General features: G+C 48.3%; 1 protein-coding gene across 1 annotated transcript in view; it reads right to left on the reverse strand.

The window, feature by feature from the left end:
• Positions 1-11,942, reverse strand: part of sacm1lb (SAC1 like phosphatidylinositide phosphatase b) — a 91,399-nt gene extending 79,457 nt beyond the window's left edge. The window contains 2 exon segments of the mRNA XM_084308045.1: positions 6,534-6,631; positions 11,893-11,942. Coding sequence (XP_084164171.1) covers positions 6,534-6,631; positions 11,893-11,921 — 127 coding nt within the window. The 5' untranslated portion in view covers positions 11,922-11,942.
• Between the last annotated feature and the right edge of the window lie 1,870 nt (positions 11,943-13,812).

Below are 13,812 nucleotides of genomic sequence, written 5' to 3' on the forward strand. Positions count from 1 at the left end.
TTTGGCTGCCAGGAAACGCTTAAAAGCGTCATTCCCGGCCATGCTCAAGTTGCCGGAGGACGCTTTACAGCGTCCTTATATCAATATTTCAAAAATCTGCGATCGGATTCATATGTCCCCTCCGCTGGCCTGAGATCCACCAGGAGGACCCACTGATCTCTCTGGCGGTTCAGGAGCGCCATCTGGTGGCCGATCGGCGCAATCGCTTAACAGGAAGTGGCATAGAGGTTGTGCTGGACGGCCGTATTACTTCCGGGCACTCGCTATAGGTCCCGGCATTCTAGCTCGTCACAATACACAGCGATCGATTGCCAATAACTCGATAAACAACATGATTTGGACGTATATACCATTATACAAGCTGGAGATGGACCGGGTAAATCTACATCCCATAATGATAAAATTTCTACTCTACGATGATCGCCCAACGGCGCGCGGAGACTGGGGTGAGTTTTAGCGTGTAACGTTACCGTCTTCGATACTAACTGCTATTATCAACATTTGACCCACATTAGATGATTGGTATAACGCTGCCCACGGAATTATAAACGCCCCCTAGCCCATCCGGTCAACATCAGATGACGTGTAGTAACTTCTAGAAGTACGTCTAGTTGGAATTTTTTATATCGCGCTGATTGCCATAAAACTGTATTGCATCATCAATATAATGTATTTGGGGCTATAGATCACGTTCTGGAGAAAGCTGCAGAAAGAGATGAAAACATACTTATACATTAGACCAGTGGTTCCCAAAGTTGGGGTCGCGACCCAAAAGTGGGCCGCGAGCAGCCACGGGAGGGCCGCGAGATGATTTCCAGAATGTCCCATAATAATAAAAAAAAAAAAAAAAAAATTACATTACTGGTAAAAAGAAATGCTAATAAATGATAATAAATAATATTCAGCCTATGAATTTCCATGGTCCGTATACATAATGCACGTGACAGGTATTATTGGATTCTATTATATATTATTATGCACAATCGTTGCGGGCAAGACCACCTTGTATACTCGTATGCGTGACAAATAAAACTCTTGATTGACTTGAGGTACGGCGAGACACTAGCGACACACACTGTGGTTATTTGAATTTCGGTTGCAAATGTATACTTGTTGCTAGCTAGCTCAAATTCAAAATGAAACGTTGGTTAATTGCGGCAAAAAGCAGAGAAGCAGAGAAGCCAGCGGAGGAGAGTCGAGAAGCAGTTCCACCGCCAGAAAGGCCATCAACTGACACGGGATTGGGAGGAGGTGATAGTCAAAGTAGCCATGTGGATGATGTGGGACCAGGGCCAAGTGCGACACAAAGAAGCACCGACCCAAAGTTGGACCAGCGACAGCCTACCTATAGTCATAGATATCGAAAATATCGTGAGGAATATATCCAACATGGATTCATATGTAAAGTTGTGAACGAGGTGCAACTTCCTCAATGTGTCGTGTGTGCCGACGTCCTTTCAAATGAAAGCTTAAAGCCTTCCAAAATGATACGGCATTTAAAAACAAAGCACCCCTCTCTCGCTGAGAAACACGTTGATTTTTTTCGCCGAAAAGAGCGAGAGTTGCTAGGCCAAAACAAGGTGATATATACACAAACATCAGTCCCTGCGAAAGCGCAAAAGGCCTCATATGAGGTGGCATATTTAATTGCTCGGGCAAAAAAGCCACACACAATCGGGGAAACTCTCATCAAACCCGCTGCTATAGCTTTGAGTCGGAATATGCATGGGGATAAACTGGCTCGTGAAATTGAATCCGTGCCGCTCTCGAACGGCACAATTGCCCGGCGCATCACAGATATGGCCCAGGACATCAAGTGTCAGCTTATTGACAGAGTGAAGCAAGGCAAATATGCTTTGCAACTAGACGAATCGACAGATATCTCGAACTGTGCCCAGTTGCTTGTATTTGTGAGGTACACATTTGATGGGAAGCTGGAGGAGGACATGCTTGTGTGCACTGCACTGGAGGGAACATGCACAGGTGAGGATGTTTTCCTAAAACTGGATGAGAAACTGAAAGAGGAGGGACTGTCTTGGAACGAGTGTGTTGGTGTGTGTACCGACGGCGCTGGGGCGATGGTGGGGAAAAATAAAGGACTGAAAGCCAGAGTCTTGCAAGTGGCACCTCACGTGAAGTTCACACACTGTATCATTCACAGAGAAGCTCTTGCGGGCAAAACGCTCGATGCAGAGCTTAAAGGTGTTCTTGACACAGCCATAAAAATAGTCAACTATATAAAATCTCGTCCACTCAACACCAGGCTGTTTGCATCTCTCTGCAACGAAATGGGCTCTGAGCATGAAGGCCTGCTGTTCCATACTGAGGTGCGGTGGCTTTCACGAGGAAATGTCCTCACGCGCCTGTTTGAGCTGCGGGATGAGGTGCGCTTGTTTCTGGCGGAGAATGCGCCCCAGCTCGCTGCCCACCTCTCCGATCCTGGCTGGATAACAAGGCTAGCCTATCTGTCTGGCATATTTGATAAAATGAATGGACTTAATCTCTCACTACAGGGTGAAAATACAAGCATCCTGTCGCTCAATGACAAAATACTGGCGTTCATGAGGAAACTCGAGCGTTGGATTGCACGGGTAGCAATGGGCAGGATTGATATGTTTCCAGAGCTGGATGAGTTTATGGAGGAAAATGAACTCAGTGTGAACACAGTGAAGATGTCCATAACCAGTCACCTCAAAGCCCTTCTTGAACGATTTAAAAAGTATTTCCCCGAGGAAACAGCACCAGAACAGCATGACTGGATAAGATCCCCATTCACAGTAACAGCATCACACCTGCCATCCGACCTGGAGGATGCGCTTGTTGAACTGTCAAGCGACCGAACCTTAAAGACGGAGTTTCAGTCCAAGCCGCTGGCTGAGTTCTGGATATCCGTTGAGGGGGAATACGCACAGCTATCCAATGCCGCAATGGATGTATTGTTGCCATTTGGATCGACATACCTATGCGAAAAAACATTCTCTGCCCTGACCTATATAAAAAACAAGTACAGATCACGTCTGAATGTGGAGGATGATCTCCGAGTCGCTGTCTCCAAAATCAAGCCCAGACTGGACTTGTTGTGCTCCAAGCATAGTGCCCATCCATCTCATTAGGTGAGTTGAACATTAGCGGCGCCTATACTAAATTAAACGCGCTATATGTATTAATTTTATAGTTTGATTATTGTGTTATTTTGTGTATAGTTATTGTGCGTGTTAAAAGCATCCAATGCTTATTACTGCGTAACGTTTGCATGTTTCACAACCACCTCCTATGTCTGTGAGCAGGGGGGAAACGGTCAGAACCATAACATCGTTGTTATACTCTCATTCAGGTGTGATGCAGGCGTCCATAAACGCACCACAGGAGAGAGGGTTGACAGACTGCGTGACAGCATGGCATCACACTTTGTTAGAGACAGCCCAAGTCCACGCAATAAATATGCAGCATGATGAATGATAAAATAATATTAGTTGAATCTGTGACAATCAGTCTGCAAGTGATAATAATCTCTTTATATATAGCAAACTACTGTGATGCTTTTAAATAGTTCATTTTCTGAAGTACATAGGCCTACACGTTTTTCATAATCATAGAATCTATATGTAGGGCCTATATTCATTTCATGGTTGTTTGGTTATTGTGTTGTTTTTGTTATTGTGTGTAGTTATTGTGCATGTTAATAGCACAAGGTGGAGCACACCCAAAAACGTTTAAGAGGTGCAGACTGACAGAACGTACTGAAAACGATAAAGAAAGTTGCACACTCAATTGTCTCTTTGCTGTTTATTGTCACCAATGTTTCGCGTTTGCCTTCTTCAGGTGAAACTTGTTAATAGTGAAACTGTTAATAGCCTCCAATGCTTATTAGTGCGTGTGAAGTTTGCGCGTTTCAACCACCTCTGCTCCTGAGTCCTATCCCAAAGCAGACGGAAGGGGAGCGACTGCAATAACAAAAAAAGTCACTCGCCACTTAAAAAACATTAAAAGCATGCATTTACACATTCTAAAATGTGACTATATGGTTTTATATTAACTTAATAAATAAACAAAAACGAAAAATCTACTTATTTCAACGAAATATTTCAAACTAAATAACTATGCACATAAAACGCTGAAAACAACCGAAGCAAAATAGTATTTTAATGAGGCTATTATTATTATTATTATCATTATTATTTTGCAACAAGTTAGCCCTCTCATAAATTGCACATATAAATGAATAACTAACTTGAACTAACTTAATAGGATTGAAGTGATATTTGGCTTAAAAAATCGGTCGCATGACAAAAAAAAAAAAAAAAAAAGCCTGACGATGTGCATTGGGCCGCGGCTCTCTGATGCCTTATTTTTTGGGCCGCGGCCTGAAAAGTTTGGGAACCCCTGCATTAGACCATACTTTACTATGAATATGTGAATGAAAAAGTTTAACGTTGCTACACAATGAACAATACATATAGGACTTTGAATGGGCCCTAATAATGGCAATGTAGCAATATAATTTAAAAAGTTATAGCCATGCAAAGAAGGGGTACTTCTCCATAGACAAATAGAGCCGGCAACCTATGGTATATCATGAATTTAACCCATGGCAACCAAAGTGTTAACATAAAGATTATAAAACATTGTTGACACTTTTTTTTACAGTCTTCGTCCCTATGTTTGATAACGTAATGTTAATGTCTCCATATATAGGGCTCTACGCTAACCTTTTTCCCAAGGAGCACATGTGCTCCTAAATAAAATGTTAATAAATAAAATCTAAATACAAATTTAGGAGCACACAAAGAAACTTAGGAGCACAGTGACAATTGTTCAAGTAACACACACACACACACACACACACACACGATGTGTGACATGGCTTGGTTTCATGTTTTGAGGTACCTTCAATTATCTGTAAATAATACATACATACTCTATCTAAATAGATTAAATATGATTGTCCCTGAGGGCAAGTTGTGTTGTTGTCTTGATATATCTACAAATAGCAGACGAATAGCCGGTTGCCTCTGGATCAATGAATGTCTAATATTGAATAATATTATTAGCTATTTTATTTTTAACATCCCTAATTCCAACAGTCAAGAGGCTTGTTTCAAATTGATACATGAAAAACCCCACACACGCAACAACATCCACCTCAAACACAACAAAAGAACAGAGCATCTCATGAACTTATGTCATGGACTCTATGGACTGTCAGCTGAACTCGCACCAATGCATAGGGAAATAGTCAGACATCCCAGAATTATTTCATAATACAAGTTTTGAATGGACGTTTGGACAAAAATCATCCCGAAGACAGCACTGGAACGTTTGTGAGTATAGGCTCTGGCCAGATCTATCAATGAAATACGTTGCACGCTCAGCGCTGTGGAATGAGGGAAATGCGCATCGGGATCGGATTTGGATGTTATTCTTTGAAGTTGTGTTACAAATGGAACGGTCTTTCCCCGCCGAACACAAGTTACTTAACGTTACACAGGTTGCGCTATGCAGATGCTTAGCTTGCTAACGTTAAGATAGCAGTGTAACTTAATGTTACACTATGCATGCTTGATGAAAGCAGAGCTCTCTGTCTGTCTGCGTTCGCACCTCTCAAGTACCCTGTAACACGCAGCGGGCCCCGCCTCCCTCCCTCCTTGCAACAAACATTCCACCCAAAAACTGAATTTCAGTCCAGTTTCTGAACTATTAACAGCGGAGCCGTTTTGTAATCTTCACTCATCTCGCACACTGCAAGTAAATGATTTTTCCGGTTCGCACACACAAATATTATTTTAGGGGCAAATACGAGGGAAATGCTCGCACTGTAGAGCATATATATAATTAGTAAACTGTCAGGGGCTTTTCTTGCCCCCCTTAACTGATTTTCGATGGCATTTGGTCAATTTTCGAGGGCATTTTTGCCCCAAGCCCCCGTTAATTTCAAACCCTGTGCCAAACAACTCTGGATTCATTCCTATCATCATAATACCAGCACATCGGCATTACTAGAGGGTGTGATTGAATAACCGAAGCCATTTTCTGCACATAGACAGTATCTGTGATAGCCAAACACCTCCAAGATTCAAATGTATTGTCATCATACAGCACAAGTACAGTACAACAAAAATAAGTTTGGCATCCAACAGTGCAAATGTAACAATAAAGTGCAATAGTCATATACAATGTAATGATTAAACTGGATAACAAAAATATAAATGAGTACTACAGTACTAAGTAATAGTGCTAATCAGATGTATGAGTTGTAGTATTCATATGTACAGTGATACAGGTATAAAGACACTATGGTAGTAAGTTGTACTGACCACCAGCGTAACTAGTAAGAGTAAGTAAGGGATATGTACAGATATAGTATCTACAGATATAAAAGTATGAGATGAGATTTTGTCTCAGGCACCCTGGTGTTGGATATATGACTACATCCAGAATTCGACAGGTGAGATATTTAAACATATGATCAGAAACATCCATTTTTGTTTCCTCGTTGCCCCCCCCCCCCCCCCCCCCCAAATTAAATAAATTACCTGTGAGGGTCATCTCCGTCGACACTCTGTCAATGGCAAGAACATCATTCGAACCATCGTCACAAGCTTCAATATAAAACTTCTCGGGTGTAGTGTGCCTGTTGGTAAATGACAACAACAAGAGCAAATGTAAATGTAGCTACAGTACTGTATGAAGCTAACCATCATTATCAGCTGCCAAAGAGGGGTTGCATATCTGTTCTGGCAAGTTTCCCGTTGTGACTTGTTAAGTAGCGAACATTGATTGATTGATTGACATTTGTATTACCAGATTGCAGAATGGGTACAATACAGTACAGCTCAATACACACAATTGTTAAGGGGATGCAGACCAGAGAAAGACTTTCGTCTTGTTTACATCAGGGTCCCCCATTTTCAATTCATCATAACTTATGATGAATTGAAAATGGGGGACCCTGATGTAAACAAGACGAAAATATGACATACATGACGGTGTAGTGACTACAGTATTGGTTCGTGTTCTCCTCTGACTGTGTTGTGTAGTGGGAGGGAACGAATGATCTGGCGCCACAGCCAGAGGGGACATCTATTGCGGTTGCACTCACTGTTATTCATTCATTACTGTGTTAGCGATTCATGTGCTCTTGTGTTCTTGTTTACTGACGTGGCTTTGTACAATAAACAAGCATTACGTTACCTCCGTTTATTCCTCTTTCCTCCAGTACTACACTGGTGACCCCGACGCAGATTTTTGTTACAGCGAATTGTGTACAATAATCAGCGAACGAACATTCTTTCAAAATGTCCGGACGAGAAAGACGTTCAGGCCATCGGCAGCCATCACCATCCCCCGTCAGGGAAGCGCATGGTGCGCGCGCGCCCACGCTCAGGCTACCTGAGTTCTGGGAGTCGACTCCGGCTGCATGGTTTGCTATTGTGTAAGCAAACTTCAACAAGAGCAACGTGGGTGACGACGACGACCGGTACAACCACACGGTGGCAGTGTTGGGCAGCTCCACCGCAGCTAGAGTGGTAGGTTTTTTGTCTGATCCCCCAGCGACAAACAAATATGAGCGCCTCAAGACCCTACTGCTAGATACTTTTGAACTGTCCGCTGCAGAGAGGGTGCGCCGCCTATTTGCTATGTCGGAATTGGGAGACGAGAGACCTTCTGCGCGCATGGAGAGGATGCTGAATTTGCTGGGGACCGAAGACCCCATGATCCTCTTTACGGAGCTGTTCATGCGCACGCTGCCGGCACAAGTGAGGATGGCACTGGCCAGGGAGGCGGACCGTTTTGTTTTGGCCATGCCTCAGCGGTCCACTGACCTGCTCGCTCCCGCGACCGCCCCGCCACCGGACCGTCGCAGGAGAGCGAGGGAGGACGCCAGACCTTCTGGCCAGCACAGTAACGCAGCGGGCCATTGCTTCTTCCATGCCACGTTTGGCGCCAAGGCCAGACGGTGCCGCTCGCCCTGCACCTTCGGACCTACGGGAAACGGCGGGCCGGCGCTCAGTAGTGGCCCAGAGCGCTGGCGTCACCAACAGGCTGCTCTTCATCAGAGACACCGCCTATGGTCGCAGTTTCCTTTGCGACACGGGTGCCCAGTGGAGCATCATTCCGGCAGAGAGGTCGGATGTGGCAAGGGAGGAGCGCGGTCCGCAGTTGGCGGGTGCGGACGGCACGCCCATCCGCTCTTACGGCACAAGGGCAGTGGACGTGTGCTTCGGAGGACAATGTTTTTCGTGGGATTTTGTCGTTGCGGCTGTCACATTCCCCCTCCTTGGCGCGGATTTTCTGTGCGCCCACAACCTGCTAGTGGACGTGGGGAACAAGCGCCTGGTCAACTCACAGACTTTCGCTTCCTTTGCGTACGCAGGGGGAGGCCGTTTACGGCGGGTGGTCCAATACACTCGCCGAAAGTGACCAGTACCTTCGGCTACTCGCTGAGTTCCCCGACCTGGGCAAGCCCACTTTTTACGCGCCCACGGTGAAACACGGGGTGGAGCACCACATTGAGACCAGTGGGCCTCCCCTCTACGCCAGGGCCAGACGCCTCAACCCGGAGAAGCTGGCCGTCGCCAGGGCGGAGTTTGCACACTCGAACAGCCCCTGGGCGTCTCCCCTGCACATCGTCCCTAAGTCAGACGGTGGGTGTCGCCCATGTGGGGACTACAGACGCCTCAACGACGCGTCCAAGCCTGACCGCTACCCGGTCCCGCATGTCCAGGACTTTGCAGCGAACCTGGCAGGCAATCGCTTCTTCTCAAAAATGGACCAGGTACGGGGGTACCATCAGGTACCGGTGCACCCCGAGGACGTCCCCAAGACGGCCGTCGTCACGCCCTTTGGGCTTTTCGAGTTCCTGAGAATGCCTTTCGGCCTGAAGAACGCGGCGCAGACCTTCCAACGCCTCATGCACTCGGTGCTCCGGGACCTGCCATTCCTCTTCGTCTACTTGGACGACATCCTCGTAGCGAGCACCACAGAGGAGGAGCACCTGTCCCACCTCCGAACCCTGTTCTCACGGCTCAGCCAGCATGGGCTGATCGTCAACCCGGCGAAGTGTGAGTTCGGGCGGGGCGCCATCGACTTCCTCGGGCACCGGGTCTCCGCAGAGGGGGTGACCCCCCTCCCCTCGAAGGTGGAAGCGGTCGCCGCATTTCCGCACCCCCGCACAGTCAGCGAGCTCAAGGGGTTCATCGGGATGGTGACCTTTTATTATCGCTTCCTCCGCCACATCGCTCACATCCTGCGGCCTCTGTACGACGCCCAGAAGGGCAAGACGCTGAAGCAGCCGGTGGACTGGACGACAGAGCGGGTCAAGGCTTTTCAAGACACCAAGGAGGCCCTGGCCCGCGCGGCCATGTTGGCCCACCCCTCGCCCTCTGCGCCCACCGCTCTCACCACGGACGCCTCTGACTTTGCTGTGGGAGCGGTGTACGAGCAGTGGGTTGGGGACGCCTGGCAGCCGCTTGCCTTCTTTAGCCGCCAGCTGTCGCCCAGGGAACAGAGGTACAGCACGTTCGACAGGGAGCTCCTCGGGCTGTGGCTAGCTGTCAGGCACTTCCGTTTCTTGCTAGAGGGACGCGAGTTTACGGCCTATGTGGACCATAAGCAGCTCACGCACGCCATGTCCAAGGCGGCAGAGCCGTGGTCCGACCGCCAGCAGCGCCAGCTCGCCTACGTGTCTGAGTTCACCACGGACATCCAGCACGTTGCTGGGAAGTCCAACCAGGTGGCAGATTGTCTCTCAAGGGCGGTGGTCGGTGCGGTGCAGCTGGGTTTGGACTACGTCAGCATGGCTGCGGACCAGGGCGCCGATCCTGCCGTCCAAGCGCTCAAGTCGTCGGACACTGGACTGCGCCTGGAGGAGGTAGTGTTCGGTGACGCGGGGGTTACGCTCTTGTGCGACGTCTCCATGGGTCAGCCGCGGCCGCCGGCCGGTAGTCCCCGCCAACTGGAGACGCCCTGCCTTCGAGGCCATACACGGCTTGTCTCACCCTGGCAGGAAGCCGTCCTCGCGACTGGTGTCGGAGAAGTTTGTATGGCAAGGGCTCAAGAGGGATGTGAGAGCCTGGGTCGACACGTGCACCGCCTGCCAGCGCGCCAAGGTGCATCGACACATCAAGGCCCCCCTGGAACAGTTCTCCGTGCCCGAGCGGAGGTTCGACCATGTCAACATGGACCTGGTAGGACCGCTGCCCCCCTCGCACGGATACAACTACCTTTTCACCATGGTGGACAGGACGACTCGCTGGCCGGAGGTGGTCCCACTCTCCTCAACGACGGCCCCCGACCTGGCCCGGGCGTTCATCGCGGTGTGGGTCTCCCGCTACGGCACCCGGGCTGATCTCTCCTCTGACCGTGACTCACAGTTCACTTCGGAACTGTGGGCGGCGGTGGCGGAGAGTCTGGGGGTCAAGCTCCACCGTACGACCGCCTACCATCCGCAGGCAAATGGGCTCTGCGAGCGTTTATCGCTCCATGAAGGCCGCCCTTCGAGCCAGCCTCACGGACGGCGACTGGCTGGACAAGCTCCCGTGGGTCATGCTGGGGCTCAGGACGGCGCCAAAGGAGGACCTCCAGTCGCCGTCGGCCGAGCTGGTTTTTGGACAGCCGTTACGGGTCCCCGGTGACTTTATTCCCAGGTCGACAGAGCCCTGGTCTGCCGCTGCTCAGCGCGCCTCGCTGCTGGACAGCGCCAGGACTTTCGTCCCGGTCCCGACTACGCAGCATGGGGTGAGGGGTCCCTACGTCGAGGATGCCCCCGGAGCTGCACTCGGCGAGGTTCGTGTTCATCCGTCACGATGGCCACAGGACTCCGCTACGCGCTCCTTACGACGGACCCTTCCGCGTCATCGAGGCCAGGGCCAAGAACTTTGTGGTCGACGTGAGGGGTAGGCCTGAGTGTGTGTCCGTGGATCGAACTGCCCCTGGACTTGGCCCTGCCGCCGCGCAGGCCGGGGCCATTCCCCCCTGCGACCCCTCAGACCTCCCGCCGCTCGTGAGCGTCTGGTCACTGACCCCCATCCTGCTCGGCAGGAGGATGTGACGGACGCTGTCACACCCCCTCCCGCACCTCCTGACCGTGAGGATTTCGTATATTGAGGTGAACACTGGGGGGGCTGGTGTAGTGACTACAGTATTGGTTTGTGTTCTCCTCTGACTGTGTTGTGTAGTGGGAGGGAACGAATGATCTGGCGCCGCAGCCAGAGGGGACATCTATTGCGGTTGCACTCACTGTTATTCATTCATTACTGTGTTAGCGATTCATGTGCTCTTGTGTTCTTGTTTACTGACGTGGCTTTGTACAATAAACAAGCATTACGTTACCTCCGTTTATTCCTCTTTCCTCCGTCACTACAACATACAGATAGACAGTACTGCTACATCTAGACATGTATGACATACCAGATTTACAAATACAGCACTGTTTGTGATACAAAACGAGTCTAAAAAATAGAGTATATACATGATTTTGAGGGGGAAGAAGTTTCCACAATCCCCTGGACCGGCTAACGTCATGCCACAGGTCCATAGTACACATCGACGTGAACACTATTTCATTCAATCGGTCTCGAATCTCTCAAACCCCAGACTTGTTTATTATTACTGACATAACTCATGTGAACTGAACAGTAACTTAATGCACATCCTCGCAGGTTAACCAGCGACACAGCTAGCTAGCATGTTAGCTTGTTAGCCGCTCTGTTGCTGTGGGAAGAATTAATAACAACAACGACGAGAGCGGGTCCCAACGAGCCCCAAACAGAGCCGTTCTTTCTGAGAATTATCCGAAACTATTCTGTAACAACAACACGTATATCTTCGCTCTATATCAATATGACATACCACAAGCAAATATATAACAATTCGTTTTCTAACAAGACTTACAGGTTGAAGCTCTCGTAGGTGGTCGCCATCTTTGCTCCTCCGGTCTCTGACCCCAGACAGTGACGTGTCAGTATAGAGACCACTCCACTTCCGCGTTACATGGAGCTCGTGACTTACGGTGACTCTGACCCCACCACTGCACTTCCGCGTTACATGGAGCTCGTGACTTTGATTGATTGATTGATTGATTGATTGATTGATTGATTGATTGATTGATTGATTGATTGATTGATTGATTGATTGATTGATTGATTGATTGATTGATTGATTGAAAACTTTATTAACAGATTGCAGAATGGGTACAGTACAGTACAGCTCAATACATACAATTGTTAAGGGGATGCAGACCAGAGAAAGACTTTTGTCTTGTTTTACATCAGGGTCCCCCATTTTCAATTCATCGTAACATATATGACATACATGACATACAGATAGACAGTACTGCTACATCTATACATTTATGACATACCAGATTTGCAAATACAGTACTGTTTGTGATACAGAAAAAAGAGTATATACATTTGACGTAGAAACTGTACATTGGATTGGGTAGGGGGGGGGGGGGTGGGGGGGGGGGGACTGTACATTGGAGGTGGTTGGGTGGGGGGGGGGGGGGGGTTGGGTAGGAGTGGGGGGGGGGGGGTTGGGTAGGAGGGGTGGGTGGGGGACACTGTACAACTGTACAAACAAAACTGTACATTGGAATATTGACAATACCATACTTGGTAATTTACTGTACATTGGAGGGGGTTGTGTTCGGACATTTACAGGGGCCAGTTTCGAGTTGCAGTCTCCCTTAGGTGTTTTTTGAGAGTGTTTTTGAAAGTGGGTAGTGATTCACATTCCTTTACAGCTTTGGGTAGGGCGTTCCACATTGATGTGGCATAATTGCGAAACGTGTTTAGTCCCTTGTTTGAGCCGAATCTGGGTTTAACATGATTTGTGGAGCTCCCTCTGGTGTTGTGATCGTGGTATTCACTGACCTTTGGGAAGTATTTTGACATGTACATGGGTACCTTGGTCGTAGTGTATCTTGTAGACCAGGCCCATTGCAAGTTGCTGTACTCTGTCGTCTACTCTAAGCCATCCTAGGTTGTCAAAGTGGGCAGGGGTGAGGTGGGTTCTAGGAGTAAGGTCAAGCAGTAGTCTGACCAGTTTGTTTTGATGTTTGTAATTTTGTTTTTAGCGCCTTTGAGGTGCTTTGGTACCATGAGGTGCAAGCATAGTCGTAGTACCCTTGAATGAGTGCTCCTGCCAGAGTCTTCAGGGTATTCTTGTTTACCAGTGAGGAGATCCGGTACAAGAATCGAGTTCGTTGGTTGACTTTTTTTTATTACATTGGATGCCATTTTGTCACAGGAAAGATTTGCCTCTAGGATGGAACCCAGGTAGGTAATATCTTCTTTCCTTGTGACAATATTGTCACCCACTGTAACTGAACCGTCGGTCTTGCTGAGTTTGTTATTTGAACCAAAGAGAATGGACTCTGTTTTGCCCAGTATAGAGAGACCACTGCACTTCCGCGTTACATTGAGCTCGTCACTCAGTCTGACCTCAGACAGTGACGACAAACAGACAAACATCTCAAAACAAGCTAGTCAGACTACTGCTTGACCTGACTCCTAGAACCCACCTCACCCCTGCCCACTTTGACAACCTAGGATGGCTTAGAGTAGACGACAGAGTACAGCAACTTGCAATGGGCCTGGTCTACAAGACACTACGCGACCAAGGTACCCATGTACATGTCAAAATACTTCCCAAAGGTCAGTGAATACCACGATCACAACACCAGAGGGAGCTCCACAAATCATGTTAAACCCAGATTCGGCTCAAACAAGGGACTAAACACGTTTCGCAATTATGCCACATCAATGTGGAACGCCCTACCCAAAGCTGTAAAGGAATGTGAATCACTAC

Source organism: Notolepis coatsorum, assembly GCF_963971535.1.
Source record: "Notolepis coatsorum genome assembly, chromosome: 2".
Taxonomy (NCBI): Eukaryota; Metazoa; Chordata; class Actinopteri; order Aulopiformes; family Paralepididae; genus Notolepis; species Notolepis coatsorum.